The 27,614-nt window shown below is 35.3% G+C and overlaps 1 protein-coding gene across 2 annotated transcripts in view; it reads left to right on the top strand.

Moving 5' to 3' along the window:
* Nucleotides 1-27,614, top strand: part of LOC149774366 (uncharacterized) — a 121,343-nt gene that overhangs the window by 61,435 nt on the left and 32,294 nt on the right. For both annotated transcript variants that reach the window (XM_089945364.1, XM_089945366.1), the window contains exons 7-8: nt 23,551-23,811; nt 24,932-25,050. In XM_089945364.1, coding sequence (XP_089801490.1) covers nt 23,551-23,811; nt 24,932-25,050 — 380 coding nt within the window. The remainder of the gene's footprint in view (nt 1-23,550; nt 23,812-24,931; nt 25,051-27,614) is intronic.

Genomic DNA, 27,614 nt, shown 5'->3' on the forward strand with positions numbered 1-27,614 from the left:
CTCTCAACCCTGCTTTTTCGGCTGTTTTTCAACCCAAATACAAAACCTTATATGAAAATAAACCAAACTCCATACCTTCCTTTGGCATTAGAATATCATCCAGCCTTGACAGCACAAAAATTGATCTCTCTACAATTAAGAAAACGTCCATCTCCAAAACACCACCCTGGCTACTTAAACAACCAAAAGTACTTTTTACGCAAAACGGTGGAAAAAAATCGGAGACAAACCCTTCCGTCTTCCACAACTGTTATCAAGAACTTCTCACCGAATATAAAAACTATACAAGAATTTATACCGACAGCTCAAAGGATGAGGAAAAGGCTGCTGCAGCCTTTGTTTGTGGAAATCACACAACGCAAGTACGCTTGCCAAGTGGGACATCAATTTTTTCAGCCGAAATCAGAGCAATAGACTTTTCTCTGCAACATATAGCAAGCAAAGGTATTTTGAACAATATCATCTTCTCCGACTCTCTATCAGTACTTCAGTCACTACACAATAGAAAACTGGAGAATCCATTATTGAAAAACATATTCGTCAAAAATACCGAGATGAGTGTCTCCAACGATATAATATACTGTTGGTTACCTAGCCATATTGGTATTAAAGGTAACGAAAAAGCTGATCGCGCTGCTAAAATGGCCCTTACTCAAGAACCATCTGATTTTAAAATACCGTATACTGATTTTAAACCTTGTATCAGAAAATTCTTTCGTCAGGAGTGGCAGGCATCATGGAATGATGCTGTAAATAACAAACTTCATACAATCAAGCCAACTCTAGGAGAATGGACTCCTTCCTACAGAATCATTCGTAGGGAGGAGATAGTCATTGCAAGAATCCGAATTGGTCATCCTTACATTACCCACTCCTACATACTAAAAGGTGAAGACCCACCAGAGTGCGTTTCTTGCAATGAACCATTCACTGTCAAGCACTCTATGATAGAGTGTTTTGACCTGCAACCTATGCGCGATCGTTATTACATTGTGCATGGCATGAAAGAACTTTTTGATACTATAAACATCACTCGTATTATAGAGTTCCTGAAAGCAGTAAATATTTACTCAAAACTCTGACTTTTATGCTATCACCTTGTGCAGTTTTATGCAATATATGTGCCGTCCCATTTTAATATCTTTTCATCTTTTTTCATTAACATAGAACATTTACATCTCCCCTTGATAGGGAAGCTTTATTTTGCACCGTTACCATCTTACCGTTTTTAATTTCAAACAATTCTTCTTTTATATCGCTGGTCGATATAGGACCTTTATAATTTTTTTAAAAGTATACAACCTACATTTTGTTTGGTGCTAAATATCCCAACAGTGCTGATGCACCGTTAAAAAATCAATAAATCAATCAATCAATCCGGTATAAATTTCATGTAAAAAGTGGTCACCTGTCCTGTGTGGCCATATTTTTCAAAACCAAACACTGGTTTCACACTGCCTTCTGCAGCAAGTGACCAAACAGTTTTTTCACCTTGCCTTCTGCCATTGGCAAACGTGTTTTTATTAACCAAGTAGTGGTTCAGCCATGACTCCACAGATACTAGAGCATATCAACAATGACCACTCCATGTATGCAAATTTAACTTGTTTGATGAACAAGGCATGGTATATATATATATATATATATATATATATATATATATATATATATATATATATATGTGTGTGTGTGTGTGTGTGTGTGTGTGTCAATGATTGGAAAATCTGAAGTTTAGCATCTGGTTTAATGTGCAAACACCTGTTTTCATACCTAATTACACCAGCTGAACTAAAACATGGTTCATCCCATGTTTCCCAGCCAAGGGTTAAGTTTGGATGTGAATTAAAGGAACTGCTAAAAAGTAACCAAAATTTCAACATGTGTGACAATGATAGAGGAATCTGTGATGATGTAATGAACATAAGTGATTTAAGTCAGGATACATTAGTCTGGTGTGGAACTTTTTATTTTCTATTACTGTGATATTTTTGTTTTTTGCTCAGTAGCTACACAAGTCATAAGTATCGTGATAGCACACTGCTACTGTCAATAATACTTCATGCAAATTAGTAATAATAATTCTACTACTACTAATTTTGCTAAAGCTATAAAGTGTATAATACAATCACCAGCACTTTGAGAACTCATTATTTTGTCCTTATACCATGGGTGGCCACTTTAGACAGGTTTGATTGTTTTGTCAGTATCATTTGAAAATGAAAGTGATATGCTTTTCCCAGGCACACAAACAGGCAGTTGGCCAGGGTGGATATTGAACACCAAACCCGTGGACATATAAGTCAAACACTCTGTCAGCTTTCCTGCTGCAGTTCTTTATTACTAAAACAGATTTTGAGGGTCGATTTTCACACTTCAGTGTCACTCATTGAAGTTCGTCAGAAATATGAAAATCATGAGACATTATTACTCAGTATCATGCAGCATGAAAATCACCAGATATGGTTACCCATTATCAAACAGTTTACAGTTACTTGTGCCAGGGATCAGTTGCAAATTTACTGGCTTTAACTAAGGTGCGAAGGAAGTACCTGCTAATTTGGATTGACAAAACTACTTTGTAGGAACAAACGTGTTTCCTGGAAATCAAGATTTTTAAACATGATTTTGTCAAGTACTCTTGTTATTTACAAAGTAAAATGTATTACATTTTATATTGTAAAGGTATGTATTTGTTTCTTGTTGAGTTATATATATATATATATATATATATATATATATATATATATATATATATATATATATACATACATACAGGGATCATACTTCCAGCTTAAATGGGCAACTGTCACCTAAAAAATGTATAATTTACCATCATCTGTTAGGAAAGCAAAACCAACATTGCCCTTGATTTTTTAGAGGTACTGGTACATTAAGTGACCTTACCTTTCAGATACTCCCTCACCTTAGCCAGGTTTCATCCTTTGTTATATTATAGCTCAAGGCAAGCTGTGGGCTTCATGCCATGGGATAGCTGGTGTTGATATCAATTGTGCCAATAAACAGACTCTTTGCACATTCACTTATGTAACCATTTCCTGAGTAAGTTAGAAACTATCACTGCCCGATTTCTGCAAGGGTTTCTTTCTTAATCCTCTGTTCTCTCTCCACCGTCACTGTGATGTGTGGAGTTTACAAAAATCTTGTGAACTCTACTGCATATTGAGGTAACTTTGACTATGGTTTAATTAAAAATGAATTAAACATTTAATCTCTTTCTCATCAACATGTGCTTCTCGTCACATTATATGTAGTGCCATTTATTTATCTGTTGTAAACTAGGTTAAGTTTTCCTAAAAGGTAGATATGGAATGATGAATAACTGATATACTTACAATATCATGCTCAAATCTTGAAAGCAATAACAATTACTGCAGACTATAGTGAACAAGCTGATAAACCCACATAAACTGAGAAGAATAACTGAGAACTAAAATGAACAAGCTGGTAAACAGGAATAGAACTAAGTCAAGTATACTCGCTATAGTGTACTTTCATTAAGCCATCACATTACTTTTCTTAGCTTTACCAAACTGAAAATACAAGCTCCGAAACATGCGATTTTCTTGAATTTTTTACTGATGAGACAAGTCCGAGCTCATGAGAAAACTGGTGTAGAGAGCTACATGTACCATGTTTGCGACTCTATGATACATCCCTTCATTAATTACAGAACAGTGGTAGATGCAGAAGTAAGTTCCTACTTACCATTAACTTGATTCAATTTTAGGAATTCTTATTCCATGGAAGAATTAGACATTGTCTTTTTCACTGCACATACGTCGTATACAAGAAACTCTATTTTAAAAATAAGTAAACTATGCTGCACACACATCAATGCCGAAATATGATTGGCTCAAAATTTTATACTTACATTCATATGAGCTCGGACTTGTCTCAGCACTGAAAGGTCTCAAAAATTACTCATTTCGGAGCCAGTAACTTCAGTTTGGTGCAACACAGAAAAGTCAATTATGGTTTGATGCATAGAACAATATCTCAGGAGTAAAACAAGCCATATAGTATGGTCATGTGCCTTTAAATATTATAAATGGTGGGTGGTGCATTTGTCTCAATGCTTCCAGAGAATTTATCTGAAATAATATCACAAAGATGAATTCAGTTTTAGATTCAGCACTCAAGTTGTGCCCCAAAAAACCAGTCCATTTTTATTCATTCTACAATTCAGAAAAATTAATCTTCTGTTGCTATCATTAGGTCAATAAGCTTGTCACATCGATAGGTCTGGACATTTTTATTTTTTTTGGTCTGGAAAAGATCTGAATCTTTATCAAAATTTGTGCCAAGAGCCCTGTAATTAAGTACCCATTAGAAAACAAATCTTCCCCTTGGCAGATATTGGGCGGAGACAGTTAATCAATGAACTGGTTCATCTGCCAGTCAATCTGTCCATTATTTTTCACAGTTTCTGTTTACGTGAAACAAGGGTTGAACTTATGGCGCCACTTTCATAGAGCATTCAAGTTCCAGCTTTAACACGGTGCTAGTATTTTCAGATGTACTATTTATGCCTGCAGGTACCAGAAGAAAGTGTGTGATATGGCTTTTGACTCTTAGTTTTCTTAGAGCCCAGCATCCTTAATGCTATATACTACTCCTAAACACTTAAGAGGAACTTCAGTCTTGTGGTCTGGTTCATTTAAACTTACGATAGCCTCTTTCGGCCATTCATTATGTTCAAAAGGGTAGCCATATTGAAAATCGTTTTACTGATAATCCTACTCATTTGGGAAAATTGTCATGAATGTGGCAGGAACATTCATGCCAGGCAAAATAAGTATGATGTCACTTAGCCATTTCAGTTTTAGATTCAACACTCAAAATATGGCCCCCCCCCCCAAAAAAAAGTTCATTTTTATTCATTCCAAAATTCTGAAAAATTAATCATTTGTTGCTATAATTAGGTCAATAAACCTGTCACGTGGTTAGGTCTGGACATTATTTTTTTTTTTGGTCTGGAAAAGGTCTGAATCTTTATCAAAATTTGTGGCAGGAACCCTGTAATTATGTACCCATTAGTAACAAAATTTCCCCTTGGCAGATATTGGGTGGAGACGCTTAGTCAATGAACTAGTTCATCTGCCAGTCAATCTGTCTATTTTTTTCAGGAACATTCATCCCAGGTAAAATAAGTCTGATGTCACCTAGCAATTTAATGTTGCCAATGTGGTGGCCATCATAGCATCTTCTCAGACTTCTAGTAAAGACTCATACTCAAATACTGTCATTTAAAAAGGATAATAATTCTTTATTTTAGCTGGTACCTCAGCATGTAACTAATTTCCCTTGAGGCCGCTGAGAGCTACAGCATGCTTATGACTGTAAAATCAAATACATCATAGGATTTACTTATGTATGCACATGAAAACAGCATAACAGTAATTATAGTATACATATATGCATACATACATACATACATACATACATACTGTTTGTAATAACATTGAAAATGGTCTGCCATTGGTCACAAAATGATGAGTTAATTGCATGGTTGGAATTATGTGCAAATTGGATGAGAATGTGTACACAACAGTGTAGCAGCAGAGGGGGGGGGGGGGAACAGACCACTTAAGGGAATGGTCACCTTGTGTTTGGACCAAAAAAATAATGACACTTCATAGAGGTCAAATACCACTTCTACGATTATTGTTTGTCCCCAAAATAATTGTAGACGAACCCCCTCTGCTGCTATAATAATTAAATCATTATGTTATAATAAAATGGTACATCCGGAATCTCATACTGCAAGAATAGCTCGAGAACGATTAGAAGCAATCAAAAAATTTCTTCCTGTGCGAGATTCATTTAGAAAAAATCTACAAGCGCAGCAAGAAGCACAAATTGAGTACGAAGAAGACACTAAAAAACTGTTTAAACCCGTTACTGCAGCTACTGAGAAAGTTACAACAATCATCAAGGAAGATCTTCTTCCGGTATCAAAACAAACAGCAGAACAAACCGAAAAAATAGCAGCGAGAACTAAAAAAACAAAGAAGATTTTACGAGATCTTCCAACTGATATAGCTGCAGCTCAACCTCCACCTGTCGGTGAAGAAATACTTGAAGGCATTGGAAAACTTCGTTCTGAAGTCGCCGACGTGAGAAAAAAACATGCATCTGAATCCAAACCAGCAGGAGAAAACTTAGAATTGATTGCAAGATTTAACGAAGGAATTATCGAAGATATTAGAAATACTGAAGAAAAAAATTTACCTGAAATGATATTATCTGGTATATTTAATAAATCTAGTATTTTAAAAACTGGTCATGAAAAAATAAATGATGATAATTTTATTAAATGGATATATCGCGTATATTACAACAAAAAACAAGCTAGAGGTCCAGAATACGAAAGTCTTCATGAAGAAGTAAAAAGACTTTATAAAGAGAGAATGAAACAACTAAAACAGGAACAACTCTCTCAGTATCAACTTCCTTCACCTCTGCAACAAATAGAACAACAGCAATTGATGTTAAAACCATCTAGAGAGAAAAGGAAGCAGATTGCAAAGGAAATAAAGCGAAAAGCAGAAGAAAAATGGAAACAAGAAGAAGAAATATTTAGAGATATAGAAACTAAACAACAGGAGAAATTACGTTCACTGGGTAAAGAAAGAGATCCTGACGATGATCCTCCAAGCGCTGTAGGAAGTGGGTTCCTGACTGCATCAGGAGAAAATAATTTTGTTTGTCCTGATAATATCCTCAATGACGTGTCACGGTTAGAAGTTCTTATAGGGGAGAAACGTGCCGGGAATAATTCACCAGAAATAATTAATGAGGCATCTGATATTTGTCGGCGATTATTTCAAGGTGGTGTCATGGATATTGGCGTTTACCGAGAGCTTATTGATGAGCTCGTTGATGATTAGTCACTGCGATTAGATAAATGGTAAATAAAATAAGATGATCATACACAATAATCATCGTAAATCCGTATCGGTCAGAGCGGTGAACTCACGATTACCAATCTACAGAGCTACTTACGGAGATGGACTTGGTGATGTTGTGCGGGGATTATTTACAAGGATAGCTCCAAAAGCAGCACCTATTGCAAAACAATTATCGATGAAAGCTATTGATATTGTTCGTGATAAAGCTCCTGGAGCAATTGTCAATGTTGCTGGTAAGGCGTTTTCGGCAATCAAAGAAAGACTAGCACGATTATTGCGACGAAAACAACAACCACCAGTAAAACTGGCAAGTACTGAAATTATGCCAGCAGATGTCAGCAGAATAATAAATCAGGCTGCAAATCAAAAACTAGCGGCGATATCTGAAGAAGCAGAAAAAAATATAACAGCAAATTTAATAGCAGGAAGCGGGCTTCGTCGACGATGATCATCATTTGAAAAAATGGTAATTATAATAAAAATGTTCAGGCGCGAATCAGACCCAGCATTTGATATGGAGGCACCTGTCCTTAAGTATGAATCTATACGTGATTATCAGTTTTATTCTTATGACGCAATACAACCAAATCAGCGGGGGAGAATCGAATTACAGGTTCATGATACAAGTAGATATTTCTTGCCCGCTGAGGCATTTATTGAAGTAGAAGGTAGACTTGTAACGAATGTTGTAGCTAATACGCCATATGCTGCTAATTTGCGTGTTGGTTTTGTCAACAACGGGATTATGGCGTTGTTTGATAGCGCCACATACATGATTGATGGAAAAAATATCGAATCGATTCAGAAGGATGTTGATGTTGCTACAACAATAATTGGTCTAGCGAGATATTCTGACGACTTTACAAGATCAGCCGGTCCAACAATCATATTTGCTAAAGATATTACTAACCACGCTGATCATGTTCAGTATATTAAAATACGGACACCACGAGATACTGCATCTGATCCACAACCGACTGACTTTGAGCACGCAGACAGACCAGGTGCTGCTTTTGATATTATAGGAAGTGTTAATGCGACTTACAACTTAGGGTTTGCAACACGCCCAGCAACGTTGTCAGGAAATGATAGAAATTTTTCATGTGCAATTTCATTATCTCACATCTTTGGATTTTGCAGAAATGTTAGAAAGGTCATCTTTGGAGCTAAACACACAATTGTGCTCGTAAGAAAAGGTGATGATAATGATGCAATCTGGCGAGGTGCTGGTGTTGCTGATGGTAAAGTAAATATGTCAAAACTTTCATTGTGGATGCCAGTAATGACTCCATCTATTACTGAGGAACAAAAATTACTCTCTTTTATGGATCAAGGCGGTAAATCATTGCTATCATGGTTAACAGTAACCACAGATGCTATTCAAATTAATGTTAATGGTTTATTTACATGGCATATAGCATCACAACAGGGTGTTTCTTCACCACGACATATTTTTATTGCGCTGCAAAATAATGACCGGACGAATAATCAAGAACATTCACATATGATATTTGACAATCTTGGAGTTAATGAAGTTTTCTTACGGATAAATGGACATCAAGAACCAGCCGAGGATATATTGTTAAATTTTGATCAAAATCATGTAGCGCGCGCATATCATCGTTTAATGTCATTCATGGGACGTGATCAAAATATAGATACTGGTTTGCAAATATCACAATTAGATTTTACAAGTCTATATCCGATTTATTATTTTTCGCTGGAGCATCTTGATTTATCCAAACAATCTGTCGTTGATATACACTTTCGAGCTCGTGTTACTAACCCACCAGGTGCTGGTGCCTTCTACAGAGCAATCGCGGTCATACTTAGCGATAAAGCCATGTTACTTGAAGGTGGTAGTGGTCGAATGAGGGTCGTTGATGCACCAGTGGAAAATTTTTAATCGTGTTATTTAGAAAAATATATTTTATATAAAAATGTCGTATGGTCATGTTAATGTTACTCTGACTCCTGGTCAGGTCAAAAAACTTCAATCAAAAACCACCAACAAATGTGGAACTAAAATATCACTAAAACGAGATCAAATTGGTGGTGGTCCAAACAAATTATCGTTGACAAATAATCAGATTAAACATTTCAATAAAGCCCTGGAATCAAAAACTGGAGTTCAATTTCATCTTTCCCCGAGCGCCATCAAAGACATGGTTAAAACCGGTGGTATATTTCCACTTCTTGCGGCTATTCCAGCGTTAATAGCTGCTGCTGCTCCAGCCGTAGCAAAAGCAGCCGCGTTAGGTGCTGTTGGAACAGCTGCTGGAATGGCTCTAAAGAAAGCAACAGGAAATGGATACAAAAAAAAAGGGACGCGGCCTAAGATTGCCAGGATCTCGTTGGGGAAAGGGTCTGAGGCTTCCACGTTAGACGTTCCAGCATCATATTTTGATTTACTTGATGCTGCTAAACGATTAAAAATAAAAAACTTCAGAGGTGTTTTCATGCGAGATCAATTACCAAAACAACCAAACAAACTAGAAACAGGTATTATTAATCTCGATGAACGTTCTGGACCTGGTACTCATTGGGTATCATACGCGGTTGATCCACGTGGAATCGTTTATTTTGATTCATACGGGTTAGCTCCACCTGTTGAATTTATCAAGTATGTTGCACCACTCCACGCAGCAACCTCTGGTTGTAAAGTTTGGTATTCAACGCTACCCACACAAACAATGACAGATCCACCAATATGCGGCCGTGAAGTAATTAATGTACTTAACGCTATATCAAAATCATCCAAACCACCACATAAAGTCGTGCATGATTATACAAGCAACCGCTTCGTTGCGCGTAAAGCGTTTTAAACAACAGGTCTTATTATAATGGTTGATATTTACGGAAGATCTTCTTCACGTGTTAAAAGAACATCCGGCGACGTTGATTTGTCAAAGTACGCGACTAAGGATGACCTCGCTGATATTATGAACCTGGCTGGAGTTGACCCAGATGAGGTTGTTATTTTTCAGGATCGACATGGTAAACTAAAAACGAGCAACATCAGATGGCATGATATAGTTCGACGAGTACTCGGTGCAGTTACAGATAATATTCCTGTGTTTACTGACAGCGGCAAAATCAGGGATTCAAGTATATCGTTTAAAACCATCAGAGATGAAATTACAAGAAGCGTTGCTAATCGCGTGAAAAACACCGGTGACACAATGACAGGTGAACTCAGCATGTACGGAAATAAAATAATGGTTTTAAAAGATCCAACATCCGGTGAAGATGCTGCAACGAAAAGGTATGTTGACACCGTAGATAATAAATTATCCACGTTACGGGCTGAGTATGATGTTCACGTGGGCGCTTTTGCAAGATTTCGCAGAGTCCATCAAAGAACCATAGAAGAATTCTTCGGCACTCCGTTTGTCGTTGACATAAAACTCGTTAATATCAAAACCAACATTGACACGATCAAACAAACACAGCAAGATATCAAGACCAACATTGACACGATCAAACAAACACAGCAAAACATCGTAGCGGGAATTCCTGAGATCGTTAACAAAACCGGTCTGATTAAAATTCCAACCGGAATAACTCCCGGACATATCACAAACATCGTGTGCACGGTATCATCGGGATTTGCAACATGGTCGCAGCAAAATAATACAATCAAATATACCGCAACAGTCACTGGCGTGTACAGGTTGTCCGTGTTCAGTGCTGCGCGATTTGAGATATTTACAACGTTTCCATGGCGTCATTCCACCGACAGGTTTTCCGGGGTTGTATCTATTTTATTAAATAGCGGAACCGAAGAAACATTTATCCTGGAAGCAGCTGATAAGAAATTAACCGCAACATCTTACTGGTGGTGTTTGGAATTTGTAGCTGAAACACCTCAATTGGTTACTGCATAAAAATATATGGACGGTGCACAATACAGGTACAATCAAGCGCGTGAATGGCAGGCGGCGCTAAAAGATCAAGTCGAACAATATACAGTAAAAGTAAAAAAATATCGACGACGATTAGTATCGTTGATGTATTATTTATTCAGTATCCGCTGCTGTTGCTGGAACGGGTGTTATATTATCAGCGGTGACAATGATGGCACCAGTAGCTGTAACTATTTGTATTTCAGCAGCAACAACTATTGCAGGTGTGTTTAATATCATCGCAAAAAAAATATGTACTTGCACGAACGAAAAATTATCCTATTACATAATAAAATTGCACACAGCGACGGTAGCATACTCGAAATTATCCTCGTTGTTATCAGCGAGTCTCAGTGATGGAATTATATCTGATTTCGAGTTTTCAATGATAACTAAAATATACGACGAAGGTATCGGTATTAAAGATACAAGTATTAATAATGACGGAATTACTCCAGCAGATCGTGACTAACACAACCCCGCACAAGACAACGATGATCTCGGTAAGCTCTATTAATCCTGAATTTAATATCAATTTTCCAACTGCAATTCGCGCTAATGAAATTGCACTAGCGCAATTACGGGTATATTACAGCTGGCCAAATATCAGATCAAAATCATTTCATGGTACACCAGCAAATAATTCGCTCGTATTTGCTAATAAAAACAAACCCGATGGAACGCCTGACTGGGTTGTTGTTGGAATACCCACTGGTAGTTATGAGATCGAGGAGATCAATGATGAATTTCAACGTAGAATAAAATCAATAACAGGAAAGGAAGCAAAAATATCGATTAATATTCATGAGCCGACGCTGTCCTCGACGGTAGAGATACATTCTCCTGATTATGCCGTTGATATTTATCAATCTTCAATCAGATCCGTACTAGGTTGGCCTGATGTTCCCCCGGTATATGAAGGACCACCAGAACCAAAATTAATTGAATTTCTTACTGACGAAGCCAGGTTTATAACAACTCCAGAATACCGAGATTCGTATCCATGGGGTGGTAGGGTTTACGTTTTGAAAGATGGTAAAGAATATCCTTTACTACCGTTTTCTATCATTAATCTTGATAGAAAAACTTTAACTTATATCGTTTTTGAAGAAGATTTCAGATTACATGCTAACAGAATTAGAACTGAATACACAACTACATTAACGACACTATCACAGTTGTTTAAAAACTATATCCTGGAGTATCCTAATGACGATCTAAGACATCAGATCATTGCAACGATACAACATTTAAATCAAATTATATTAGATCTTAAATATTTTAATCAGGATATTATTGAGGCAATAAATGCTCATGTTTATACAGATACAGGAAAAGAAAATATTTTCAAACAAGCATGCATTGATCATTATAAAATAACTGAAGCAGAATTATTACATTTTACACTACCAGTATTTGAAACCGACGAATTAAGAAAAACGCTCAGGGATCTTATCACGGAAAGTTTTTCTGAAATACTTAATGCATGGAGAAAAATAGCCCCACCAGCAACTGTTCTTAGATATAATACTGATCCACTCGACGGTGGAAGACACGTATCTCCGGGAATCGTTAATATAACATCGACAATCGCGGTTAATCTAGTTTGTGACGTAATAGAAGGCAGTTATCAAATAGATCTTGGAAAATCAAATCAAGCTCAACAAGGATATATTTTATATACATTTACACCACAAGTTCCCCCTGGGTATTTGATCGTGCAAGTACCAACCAATCCTGTTTATTTACGCACGCATAATCAGTATTTGTTACGAATAAATTTCAAACTCACAGACCACCTTGATCGCTTAATTGACCTACGTGGAGAAGAGCTTGTAATAAATCTATATGTGAAATCGTAGATCTTTGATCAAGAATCTTCGATTCTAAATTAATCCAATAAATATTATATAATGTACCAGCACGTGATGGTTTTTATACATGACAAAGAAGCACTTGAAAACGCCATCAGAACAGCGTTTTCACAAAATACAGAACAATTTAACGTTAATTTAGTTTTTGATGAATACGGAAGCGAGGATTTCTTATTAACACAAGAACAGTTAGATGAACTCCGTCGAGAACATATTATCGAGATCATTTGTGACAGAGATCAGATTCTAAATTATGCACACTCCTGTATTAAAGTCGATCAACTTAAAAAAATAATAAATAAATAAAAATATTGGTGCAAAATATATCTGATGAGGTAATTGTGTTGAAAAATTCATCTTTTTTGAATATTTTTTTTTTTCTGAAAATTTGATCATTTCACATAAATCTGAGTCATCAACTAACACATCAAGTTAGATGAACTCCGTCGAGAACATATTATTGAGATCATTTGTGACAGAGATCAGATTCTAAATTATGCACACTCCTGTATTAAAGTCGATCAACTTAAAAAAATAATAAATAAATAAAAATATTGGTGCAAAATATATCTGATGAGGTAATTGTGTTGAAAAATTCATCTTTTTTGAATATTTTTTTTTTTCTGAAAATTTGATCATTTCACATAAATCTGAGTCATCAACTAACACATCAAACTCAGAATAAATAATAATAATTCAGAAATAAATATAATAATTCAGAAAAAATGATAAATAAGAATCTTCGATTCTAAGTACCAACTAACCCATCAGAATTATAAATTTGATCATTTCACATAAATAAGAATCTTCGATTCTAAGTACCAACTAACCCATCAGAATTATAAATTTGATCATTTCACATAAATAAGAATCTTCGATTCTAAGTACGACCTAACCCATCAAATTCAGAAATAAATAATTCAGAAATAAATATAATAATTCAGAAATAAATATAATAATTCAGAATAAATATAATAATTCAGAATAAATAATAATAATTCAGAAAAAAATGATGAATCTGAGCACCAACTAACCCATCAAAATTACAAATTTGATCATTTCGCATAAGTCTGAGTACCAACTAACCCATCAAAATTATGAAATTTATTGGTTTGCATGATTCTGAGTACCAAGCAGCCCATCAAAATTATGAAATAAATAATAATTCAGAATAAATAATAATAATTCAGAAATAAGTAATAATAATTCAGAATAAATAATAATAATTCAGAAAAAATAATAATAATTCAGAAATAAATATAATAATTCAGAAATAAATAATAATAATTCAAAATAAATAATAATAATTCAGAATAAATAATAAATCTAAGTACCAACTAACCCATCAAAATTGCAAAATTGATTGATTTGCATAAATCTGAGTACCAACTAACCCATCAGAGTTATAAATTTGATTGATTTGCATAAATCTGAGTACCAACTAACCCATCAAAATTGCAAAATTGATTGGTTTGCATAAATCTGAGTACCAACTAACCCATCAAATTCAGAAAAAATAATAATTCAGAAAAAATAATAATAATTCAGAATAAATAATAAATCTAAGTACCAACTAACCCATCAAAATTGCAAATTTGATTGATTTGCATAAATCTGAGTACCAACTAACCCATCAAAATTGTAAAATCGATCATTTTACATAAATCTAAGTACCAACTAACCCATCAAAATTGTAAAATCGATCATTTTACATAAATCTAAGTACCAACTAACCCATCAAAATTACTAAATAAATAATAATTCAGAAAAAATATAATTTCAGGAAAAATATAATTTCAGAAATAAATATGATTTAAGAAAAAATATAATTTCAGAAAAACAAAAATCTCAGAAATAAATATAATCTCAGAAATAAATATAATCTGCACGTGGTCAGAGCGAATTATTTTCACCAGAATTATTACTTTGGACGGGGTTGCTCGCTAACATAAGTTTTCTCAATAGTCTTATGCGAGTACTAATTGTTTTCTTTTCCTCGTACTCGTGGGATAACAGCGATCTAATTCTTTCTACTGCGGCAGAGAGAGGAATGAATTCCTTCACCTGATTATCTTCTACGGTAGCTAGCGACTGAAACATTGCCGCCTGAATCCGTTTCATGAGCTTGTATTCAGATGATAGTGTGTGTATTCCTTGGTTTTTACGTTCTTGTAAAATCTCAAAATCAGAAATTATTTTTTCAGGATTTAGTTCATTAGATATATTAACTCCATCTTTTTTCAATTTTTTAATAGCAACAATTACATCATTGATATTTTCATGGTTCATTATTTAGTATATAAATCTTTAAAATAAAAAAAAAATTATCCCTTTAAAACCCCTAGCGAGTCTTTAGCGAGTTCGTCGGGATGTTTCAAGGACGGCACAAACATATATCATGAAATGTGAACCTCTATTCAAGTCTTTTAGCAGGTTCATTAAGTATGCAATGAATGAGTTAAGGACAGCACAAACATATATTATGAATGAACCTCTATTCGAGTCTTTTAGCAGGTTCATTAAGTATGCAATGAATGAAATGAAATATATATAATGAAATGAATGAATGAAGAGGCCATTTTCTCCGCTGAGAACCCACCAAATAATCAACCCGTGGGTGGTACAAAACATGTATCAACCACCAGTTGATATATGGGTGGTGTTTCTCGCGGAGAGAGGCTGGCGGTGCCCCAATTAATTATAAAAATCGCTAATATGCGTAACCACCCGACCAATTGTCAGTCATGGGATTCGATCCTGGACCGCGAGCGTCACAGTCCAATACGATACGGATTGAGCTATCGAATGTTTCTAACACTATATGTTTCGGAAGTTAATATATAGCTGAAAAGAAACTAATTTCGAATAATACAATTCTGAATTCAAGAAATACGTTTATATATTTTCACCAAACAAAGCTGAATTAAGGAATTTTCCACCCCCCACATCATCTAATTGCTAGACTTTTTCATCCTCCCTATGACAATTGCTAGATTTTTCCATCCTTCCTATAACATAACTGCTAGATTTTTCCATCCTTCCTATAACATAACTGCTAGATTTTTCCATCCTTCCTATAACATAACTGCTAGATTTTTCCATCCTTCCTATGACAATTACGAGATTTTCCATCCTCTCTATAACTGTTCAGTGGAGAAAATATATTTACGAGATTTCCCACTCGTAAATCCGTGTCATAGTCAAGGGAGTATTTAGTTGCTAATATTACTCGAACCATACACATGCGCATAAATACACACGTACACAATCTCGCATTATATTTCTGCACTGAACAAGGAAAATGCAACTGATTTTTAATTCCAAATACTATATGCATGTATTTCTGTAATCGAGTAAATGCACGCAGGATCCCTGTGCTGTACTGTAGATCTAAAATTAACCCCACGATCGATACAGACTAGACGCTGGATTCTGCACTCAGTAAGCTGGAATATACATGACGGTTTTCTGTAGGTTAGATAAAATATACTGTATTCTACGTGCTGCGCTGTTCTAAATGTTTCACGAAAAGAACAGAAAAATACACGAACTGTATATTTTTGTAAAGTTAGAAATCATAACGGGTATCATCACAGACCTTGGATGTTGTATATGATTACCTTCCTTCATGAACCAAAAAATAAGTAGTGTAATAATGATAATTTCTGACCCCCCCAAAAAATAGATCTTCGAAGTAGAGATGATAATTATTGATACTGAAAGGTGATTTTCTGTTTATATTTTTTTGAGAAAGCAGATCTGGTTATATTTTCTGCGATAAATTGTACCAAACGCGGATTAACATCAAAGTATTTCGCAGCCGCGCTCATAGACTGAAATGTAATTTCTTCACCGGTTTCTATGTTTGTGGACTTTACTACCCTTCTGGAAACTGTCTTACATCTTCCAGTATTACCACGTGCAGAGTTCACGCTTTGCGTGACAACACGAAGGTTAGATAAGGAGTTGTTTTGAGGATCCCCGTCAATATGATCGTAACAAAACCATCTTTGATCACTCCGAAGAAACATTCATACGTAAATCTATGACACAGATAATGTTTCTTTCCCCCCCCCGCATGTGAACATTAGATAACCAACATTAGTAATATAACCAACCAGTCTTTTTAACCTGCAGTGTCTGATCATACCATTAATATCTGATTCGTAATTCTTGATGACAGGATGTTGGATAAATTCATTTTGCTCCATATATGATAATATTATTTGTGTAAATCATTGTTTGTCTGAAAACTTAGTTAGATAATCCTCCAACGGATTTTATGGCGTTTTCAACTATTATTATTTTTTTTGTCATAATATCTTTTAAGCCTCTCTGTATCGTTTACCCACCGCACTTTCCACATAATTCTGTTTTTCCTCGCACTCCAGCACCACATTGCAGACATGGTATTGGTCCTAAGCTTCACGGTTAACGCACTGCATGTGTTGTCCGCAAAATTCCTTTTTGCAAGATTTATTACAACGAGTTAGTGAACCCACCATGAGCCATTTGCATTGAGACATTGTATACATAATATTCTTTATTTAAATATTTGTTTGAATATAATATGAACGAATTCAATAGATTATCCCGAATAAAACCTTAAGTGGAAATAGATTTAATCTTGACAGAATATCTCCTGGCCTACCGATACGAGATTTGTTGATCCGAAAAACAGAGGTTTGATTAATAAAATTCACGACGCCAAGAAAGAATTTCACGCAGATGGTGCATCTCATCACTGGTCAACGTTCAAGATTATACGCAACAAAAATATCATTAACGCTATGATGAACGACAAACGAACAGCAATTATCATTAACTATCTTGATAATCGCAAGTATCTTTTCAGAATAAAATTCGTCGTGTTGACAGAAACAGATGATTGGATTATCCGTGACAAATATGATCCTGTCCATGGTAATAAAAAAACTGTCGTACTAAGTAGAAATTCCAAACCAGTCTATTGACTGGCATTGACAAACCATATTATGAACGAGCATATCCTGTGACTGCGGTTATTTATGGAATCTATGTGATAAATGAAAAACCCAGCGTTAATAAACTATAACCGATGAAATTTTCAAAAATAAATTGTGTGGCTGAACGAGTAACAGAACATTTTACAAACGCGGCCTGTGGAAACGGTCTAATGGATAAAAGACGTAAAATAATAAACACGTGGGGAGATATGGGTTAAAGATACCGGTGCGTCTATCAAAGATGTAGCTGGCTTAGGAAAAATATTAAAATTTCCAATAACCGTAGCGACGATAACGGGAGATTTGTATGAATCAAAATATAAATCGAAAGGAGCCTCAATTACAATTATTGATCATAACGCACACGCGTGGACCAACGCAGTAACAGTGTTTCCACGAAATCGAACTGTTAAATGTTATCCCGGAGGTATGTTTGATTTTATTAATGAAATAAGTAAAAATGATCCTGTGTCAGTATGGTTATTTCAGAGTTCTAACAACGAGTCAGATATAAAATTTGATCAGTTTGTGAGACCAAATGGCGTTATTTATCGAACAAATCCTCTTCACGAAAAAATGAAAAATCTTGCACTGCAATATACTGATGACGCTGACGAATTATTGAGCAGCTGTTTTACTGTTCCGTCAGTTACGGCTCATTTTGCTAGAAAGAAAAATTCGTGGGAAACCAACTCGGTTTGATTTTCTCAATGACATAGTATCCAGTTGCGTCGAATATGGACACGGCGGATTGTGGAATACTAAATACGATCACAGAGATGTTATTTCAGTTGATATGGTTGCGTGTTATCCAGGAAGTTTTCTTGGATACGGAGATTGTTCTGTGTATTTTGAGCGATTCGGTCATCCGACGCACGAAATGACGCGAGTATCAATAAATGGACCATTACCGGATTTTGACCTAACTGGATTTGCTCGTATTGAGTCATTCGAAATGTCTAAAGGACTTCATCCAATTTGTTATGTTTGGTTTGGAAAACATTTTTCAGAAAAAATGTGGACACCTATAGTACTATTGCGGTATATGCCTTGATTATACGATATTAACACGGTTGATTGTAAGTGAAGCAATTATATCGTATCGAAAACAAACCGAGGTTTGGTTACCACATTCGGACGAAACCGATTCGAAGGATCTTGGTAGAAAAATAATTGGCAAGTTTACACAAGGAGCAGCATATGATCACAGACGACATTGTGCAAGATTGATCATGGACGATACTGAGTTAGATTTTATAATCGTTGATACAATGAACAAGAACACGTTTATAAGTCGAGAAACAGTTTTCTTGTCAAATGGAAATAAACTAGGTACAATTGTGAGCTACATGGACGGTGAGTCACCTCAATATACTCATTTAAGATCATCGATGCTCGCGTATGTTTCAATAAATCTATTATCGATGATAAATAAGGTTTCTGCGCATGCCGTCAGAGTTGCTACTGATTCGTTTTATATAAATAAAAAACATTCCAATACTGTTAGAAGGATTAAACATAGGCACTCATACATCGTGGGGTTCGTGAGAATAAAAAATGAATATATGCTCGATTATTCCGAATCCGCTGATGTTGCGTTAAAGATATTTACTGTAAAAATATCAAACGTTGACAGCTTCGTTGTTACCATCGGTATACGATCCAATAACTAGACACAAAACGGTTTACCTAAATGGACCTGGCGGTTCTGGTAAAACCACTCGAGCTATCGAACTATTTCAGAATTCAGATATGATTGTTTTAACACCTACACATAGACTAGCGAGAGAGATGAAACAACACGGTGTTAATTCCTGTACTTATCACAGCTTTTTCCGATGGAAGGGTGATACATGGACATCTTTAAGGATGGGAGAGAAATACATTCCAAGGATCATAATATGGGATGAGATATGCACTGTACTGCTAGAAACATTAAAAACATTTCTTGATTGGTTGTTAATAAGAAATACTGCCGTGATAATGTGCGGCGATCATGGTCAACCACCACCCGTAGCTGGACCATCTCCACATGATTGGCTGAAAAATTTCGTTGACCACGCTGAAGAAGTATCTGATGATCATAGAGCACTTGATGCAGCGTTGAAGGAATTTAAAAAATTAATCAGACTACAACCGAATAAAATTCAATGTGAAATAATGCGTGAAATAATTTCAGAAACACCCATGAAAGACTTTCTGCAAACGTGGCGACCAAACGATTTGATAGTTGCAAGCAGAAAGATAGTTCGTGATAAGCTTCAACGGGAATTGTTTCAGTTACAACGAGAAAAGTTTCCAACATTGTCAGTTCCGTTATGTTATCGACCAGCAGATACGCGACGGCAAAATATCGACGTTGATATACCAGGAGAGTCAAAGAGGAAACAGAATCTTGTATTGAACGATATTGTTGCAGTTGATGTTGATGTTGTTGAAGATGCTCTACGTGCTGATAAATCCCCATGGACGCTTGGATACGCGATGACGATTCATTCATCTCAGGGATTAACTATTACTGATACAGTTGTTTGGATCGTTGATGATCACATCGAATGGTCGAACTTGGTTTATCTCGCAGTGTCTCGAGTTAGAAAAATATCTCAATTGAGACGAATCGTCATGGACTCGTCAGTGATTAATGATGATGATGTTGACGGTGATATAATAAGAAAAAAATTATCTGGTTATGAACAGTGTGATAAAAAAAATAAACGCAATTTTGATCTTGATGTTGATTTTATTAATGCGCTGAAACAACAACAAAATAATCATTGCGCAAGTTGTAATTGTATAATGCTATGGCGGTATCTGAAAAATGATCCAAGACAATTTACCGTAGATAGAAAAAATAACAATCTTGGTCATACACGATAAAATATAATGTTGACCTGTCTTGAATGTAATCGACGTAGAGGCGCCAGCGCCTTGGGTGCTAGTTAAGTGATCGAAATCACCGAAGTGATTTTGGTGGTAATTGTGTGTTATCGGGAATTATCTGTAATTGTTCACGCACAAATCCACGTTGAGGAGCAGCCGAATCCAGTCTGTAGATTGCGGGTCTACCTGAGGATCTTGTCACGGTGGATATCTTATGCGTGGTAACGCTCCAAATAGGATCAGTTGCTCTTTTTTTTACCGCCTTCAAGTTCACCGGGCTCGTATAAGTACCTAACAGTGATATTACCTAATAATGGTTGTGCTGAAAAATCACGTTGTTGTGTAGGTATGTGCGCGCTTGTAATTGCATTAATAGGTTTCATGTTGGTCGTTCGAGTAATCTCATTATTTAATGCAGCTATCACACTTGGTAATCTTGCCACCCATTCACGAGATCTCGTATCCTGAATAAATTCCTTCGCGTACTGATATCCAAATAACCGCTCAGTGAGTGTTTGATTAAATCACTCAACAATTGCCTGATCACGATGAATTGCAGTATGTCCTCGTCGTATTTTGGTATTATGTTGTTTCATCAACGATGATACTGGACCAAGAAATTCCTTGCCAGGATCAACCTGTAGCAGCTGTGGCCATCGTAGACCACTTTGTGATCCACCACCTCTTTGATAAATTCGTTTAAACGCGTCGGCTACCTCAGTTGCTGTTTTAGTCGTTAACGGTTCTGCATCTTTATATCTACTTGCAACATCAACAACAGTTAGCGCGTATTTGTACGTTTTTCTACGTACAGTATCATGTGGTAAAAACAAAATATCAGCTTGATGAACCTCATTAGGAACACTGACACTAAAATGAGCAAATCGAATTTGCTTAGGACGTGGTAGATAAATTTGCCATATTGCTTGCCTGGACAACCACGCTTTAGCAGTAGAATGTTTAACCGCTGCTGCATCAGCGAGTTTACTAATTGCTGCTTTACCCTTCCAGTATCCAATTGGTGAATAATAAATCGATTCCATTTATATATTACCAGCCCCTAGCGCTAATTTACCTTTCATCGTGGATTTTACTAACCAATTAGCTAATTTTTCTTTGATATTATTATTTTTTATAGCATTTAACGCATGAATTAATTTCACATCTGCAATATGCCTATTTTGTAGATTTTTACTCTTATAAGCTACATCATGAACATGACAAGCTCGATCAATAGCATTTACTGGTTCTTCGCCTGGTTTTGGTTGATCCTGATTATCAAGCCTGATATTGAGTCGAGTACCAGGGCCACAATAATTATATCCTGGTAGATGTTTTTCTCCCGAGTATTTAGCCCATGGAGTACCTGGAAACTTTGACATCAAATTTGCAATATCACCACCGCGCCTATTAGGTAAAAACGAAAATTTCTTTCTACCGCATATAGAACATTTTCCACCATATGCTATTTTTTTATTTTTTGTTATAACCGTAGCTAAATCAGTGGTTGGAGTTTTAACTTTACAGCGTAAGCAATATAAATCCATAGATATTTTATAAAACATGGATATAATTGATTTCTCAGCGACAAGAAAACAAGAACCTGTCAAGCACCATCCTGCGTTACCAAATTCCATCAGAATGATAATAATAGGACCATCTGGAAGTGGAAAGACACAGTTGTTACTTAATCTTATAATGAGATGGTTAAAGTGGGATAAATTATATTTGGTAGCCCCGTCAGTTGATGATCAGCGATGTTATAATGTACTTAAGGATTTTAATGAAAACGCTAACGACGTTATCGAGTTTATAACCGATATTGATGAAGCACCATCAGTTGATTCCATAGACGGACTTATTAATAATTTAGTTGTATATGACGATGTGATGCTGGACAAACAATCAAACCCAGCCAGGATTTTTTCTCGAGGTAGACATAAAAATACCGATGTTATTTATGTTACTCAACGATACACACAAATACCAAAAGTGATCAGAGATAATTGTAATATTTTAGTTGTGTTTAATGGCGTAGACACACATACGTTGCGAAATATTCATCAAACCTGGTGCAGCGGTGACATGGATATAATTAAATTCAGAAATTTCTTTTTACGAGCGCAAGCTACTCCGCATGGGTTTATAACAATAAATGTACACGATCCTAGAACAAGATATCGTATTGGACTTGATAAAATATTTGGATAACAGGGGTGATGATAAAATTAAACTGAATTAAAAAGATATCATTAATATAATGAACAATTGTGCGTGGCTGCGTCAAGGAACCACTAATAAATGTGATAAAAAATGTCATGGAGAATATTGCAAAAAACAATTATCTTATAAAGAAAAACCCTCATGCTGGTCCACGAAGATGTGTTGGATGTAACAACGGTGTTAGAGGATTATATCAGATTTGCAAAAATTGCGGTGGAGATCGATACAGAAGTTTAATGATATATTACAGGAAAAGAAAGAACATAAATCCAAAAATAGAAAAACCACCATCAGAACTTGAATATTACTTGAAACATAGAATAAATTCCCAGGATTCAGATGAAGATTCCCAAGATTCAGATGAAGATTCCCAGGATTATTGAGCAGCAGAGGGGGTTTGTCTACAATTATTTTGGGGACAAACAATAATCGTAGACGTGGTATTTGACCTCTATGAAGTGTCATTATTTTTTTGGTCCAAACACAAGGTGACCATTCCCTTAAGTGGTCTGTTCCCCCCCTCTGCTGCTAGTGTCCAAAAACACATTTTGCAGCATAAGCGAGGGTAGTACTATGAGAAATTGAAAAGTTGTTCCCCCTTTATTGTTCAGAATAAAATCAGATGTTGCCAGCCCTTGAACATGTATAAATTATGATGAATAGGCATGGAGAGTCTATAAATATTGATATCATTGATAAAGTAGGTGACATTGCCATTACTTACATTTTACGAATCTACTTTTATTTCTAGAGTGGCCATCATGAGGTACGTGAAATCTGTGAGAGATACTTCAGAGCCATCCGCTCTTGTCTAATAGACAAACCTAGCAGGTTTCACTTGGTTGATGAAGATTTTGCCATTGACAACACTGTCATGGACATAAAACTAGAGGATTTAAAGAGGAAAATTATAGAGGTGGCATCAAAGCAGCCATATTGGGGAGAGAAGACACCTGCACGGTGGATCCCTCTGGAACAAGAGCTGATGAGGTTGAGGGCAGCTGGAGTGAAGGTACATATTTACAAACATGACTAAAAATATGACACATCTTTACGTATTGGATTTAGAGGAATAACTTGTATTCAGTAATATGTGATAGATTCCCAAGGTATGGAGACCAACACTTTATCCAAAATAAGTTTACATGGGTTCTTAACATAATGAAATTTAATGATATTTTTCCTTTATTTTATGCCACAGTCTCAATTTCTTGTCTTGTATATCACACCTGGCATTAAATGTTCAAAATTATGTAGGGAATATGTATATTTTTATAGGTTTTATAGTGTTTAATTGATATATATATATATATATATATATATATATATATATATACATGTATATATATATATATATATATATATATATATATATATATATATTTTTACTTTGTTTTGTTAGACTAAAGTCTGATATGATAATTGAACTTTCTTCCATAATGTAGATTTGGCAGGATTTGCTTGTAGTCTGTCATAATTATAACACTGTGGCTTAGTTTGCATATAATTATGACATTATGACTTTCGTTTTAATGATTCACTGAGTTACACAGTGATTTTTTAATGTATGAATATTTTTTATGGTTGCTGTACTGAGAGAGAGAGAGATCATGGTTTTTAGTGTGATAATAAGAGAGAGATAGACTTTCAAGAACTTCAAATCTTAAGTTGGGAACATATTGCTTGCTATTACATGAAGCACAAGTTTTTGCTTTGTTGATATCATTAGAGCTTTGAAAGCACATTTGAAGTCAGAAACTCTGTATAGTGGTGTCTTTGTAGCTGGATATGCTTGTTTTTCCACACAAATGTAATATGTGAGACATTTGGACATTTAAACATAGATTTTACAATTAGGCATAGTTGTACAGCATAATCAGAAGTAACTAAATTATGTTAAAGAAAATGCGTGCATTTTGAAGATGATAAATTTGTACTGACTCATTTTTCCATTTTAATGAGAACGAAAATATTTTCACATAATTGTATATTTTGTGATATTTGTCAAATCTGCAAATGAAGTTCATGAAAGAAAACTATATTTTCTTCAAAAGAAAATAACCAGTATCAAATGAATGAAGAAAATAATAACCTTTATGAAACTTAATCGTAACCTTCCTTTGTGTCTACAGGTGATTCCTCTCAGCCTATTGAAAGACTTGAACCAGACAGGAGGTATTCCTATATCTATAGATGAACTCGATTTGTTTCTTCGATTTCATCATGATATTGGGACAGTCCTTTACTTCAGGTGAGGTTGTGTGTTGTTTCGTCTCTGAGCAAATAAAAGCATTTTATTACCCGAGTCAAAGGGAGGTAACTAAGTCAGAATGGAGATGACTTGTATTTAAGGGGGCTTGGGCCAGTTTTTATGTACAAATTTAATGCAGCAATCAGTGACCTAGTATTTAAAAAAATCATAAAAAATCAAATACACAAGTGAAGTAAAAAAAAAGTCCATATTTTTAGGTACCTATATTAAAACAAAGCATAAGAGTATTAGCCACTTGACCAGAAAAGTCAATGGCAGTTCATAGCAGAAGAAGTTTACGTACCCCAACCCCAAATTTCTACCTGCAATTTTCATCTCTGGAAGTCATTTTTGACACCCTCTGATGCTCACAGTGCAAACACAAGCCCATTTTCTAGATGACAGTTCTGTAAAACATCGTTTACTAAACAGGTGGATACAACTGAAATTAGTTGTCATCCAAGCCACCTAGGTTACAAATATATGCATATCTTTAAATAGTAAGCAAATATTGCTAAACAGGTCGCACCATAGCCTTAAGTTAAGAAATTTACCATGGGGCCAATTTACAAAACTGGACCCTGCCACCTAAATTTATGTGGACATCACACATTATCATATCTGTTATGAGAGAATGGCAGGATAAACGTGATTACTAGTTTCCTTGATAATTTAAGACTGGTATGTTTCCTTCTGCTTTGTTTTCATTTAAACAGAACCTTTTTTGGGTATGTTATTTAGAACAATGAATTGAAAAGGTAATCCATCTCAGTATTTTATTTCATGTGCATGGGGATTGCCTCATATGTTTGGCAGTTTATCTCGGCTGGTTTTATTGCCAGAGCTGATTTTATTTTTTTCAACACTTTTTGACAAATTGTTTTAATCAATTAAGATTTTAAACTGCTTGTATTACAAAATAATGCATGCTTTTGTTACTGTGTATTACAAAATCAGAATCAATTTTTCCGTGCTGAAAGTATGAAGAAATCAGTTGCATTTTTTGGGTTTAATTACACTTTTAACAAAAGTTCATGACTTGATTCTTGTTAAAATATCATACGTAAACATTTGTATTTGACAAGACAGAATTACAATTGTATATGAGCTATAATTTTACTATAATGTGTAAAATTCCAACTTTGTAATTTTAGATAGAATCTGTGAAAATTCAGTATGATCTGCTTACTGTTGTCATAGTTACTTGTGCTTGTTGGAGTTATGGGTTTATAAGTATGGTGACTTTCATTGCAGGCAGGTGAGCTGTTTATGGGGATTGGACTCAGCTTCAAAATGATTCACACTAGTTTTGGTTTAGTTTTGATTAAATTTGTATTAACCTTTTTACTTTATTACTTTTCTTTGTATTGTTTTGAAACCATTTTATTTTGATTACACTTTTAGTATCTTTCATACTTTATAAACTTGTTGTATAAAGTTTAGAACTGTGGGCAATACTTCAAGGTGTAAATATTTGAAGTTTATTTGAAGCACTCAGTGATATTTATTGTGGAGATTTTCTACTAGTTGCATGGTCTTAGTGAGTGTTATACTTGATGACAATTTTTTTATTCTATTAATTTCTTGTTTCAATTATTTTCTGAAGCTAAATGTGATCGAATTTAGTTTTAAATCCAAATCTGATCTTTTATAGATTAAGTTCATTCGTAGTTTTTTTGTTGTTTTGGGGTTGTTTTTTTGCATTTTACTATTGTTTAATTCATCACTTCATAAACATAACTGAAACTGTTTAAAAAAACTGCTAAAATTTTCAAATCTTTGTACCCGTTTTCCTGACCAACTTAACATGCTCAGTTTAGTTCCTTGTCACACTTCCATAATTCAGCAGTTCAATAACGTAACCCCAGAACATTCTTAAGAAGCTGCTATATCCAATTCTTCCAGAGCAGTGTCCTCACTGACTTGATAGTATCCAACGGTCCATTCATGTCGGTATAATACCCCGAGCAGTGTCCTCACTGACTTGACAGTATCCAATGGTCCATTCATATCAGTGTAATACCCCGAGCAGTGTCCTTCCTGACTTGATAGTATCCAGCGGTCCATTCATATCAGTGTAATACCCCAAGCAGTGTCCTCGCTGATTGATAGTATCCAACGGTCCATTCATATCAGTGTAATACCCCGAGCAGTGTCCTTGCTGACTTGATAGTATCCAACGGTCCATTCATATCAGTGTAATACCCCAAGCAGTGTCCTCTCTGACTTGATAGTATCCAACGGTCCATTCATATCATTGTAATACCCTGAGCAGTGTCCTTGCTGACTTGACAGTATCCAAAGGTCCATTCTTATCAGTGTAATACCCCGAGCAGTGTCCCTGCTGACTTGATAGTATCCAACGGTCCATTCATATCAGTGTAATAGTTGCTTAAACCAACAGGTCATGGACATAATTTATTAAGTTTTCAAAAGATACTATATTGTCCAAGTTATTGTGAGCATTAATATCACAACTTCATGAGCTCAGTTCAATTCACTATTATTCCAACTAAATTGCTTAACTCAAACCTTAGTTACACAGTCCTAGAGACTTCCTAAGT

The sequence above is a fragment of the Sinohyriopsis cumingii genome, unplaced genomic scaffold, assembly GCF_028554795.1.
Source record: "Sinohyriopsis cumingii isolate HCF-2022 unplaced genomic scaffold, ASM2855479v2 utg000305l, whole genome shotgun sequence".
NCBI lineage: Eukaryota > Metazoa > Mollusca > Bivalvia > Unionida > Unionidae > Sinohyriopsis > Sinohyriopsis cumingii.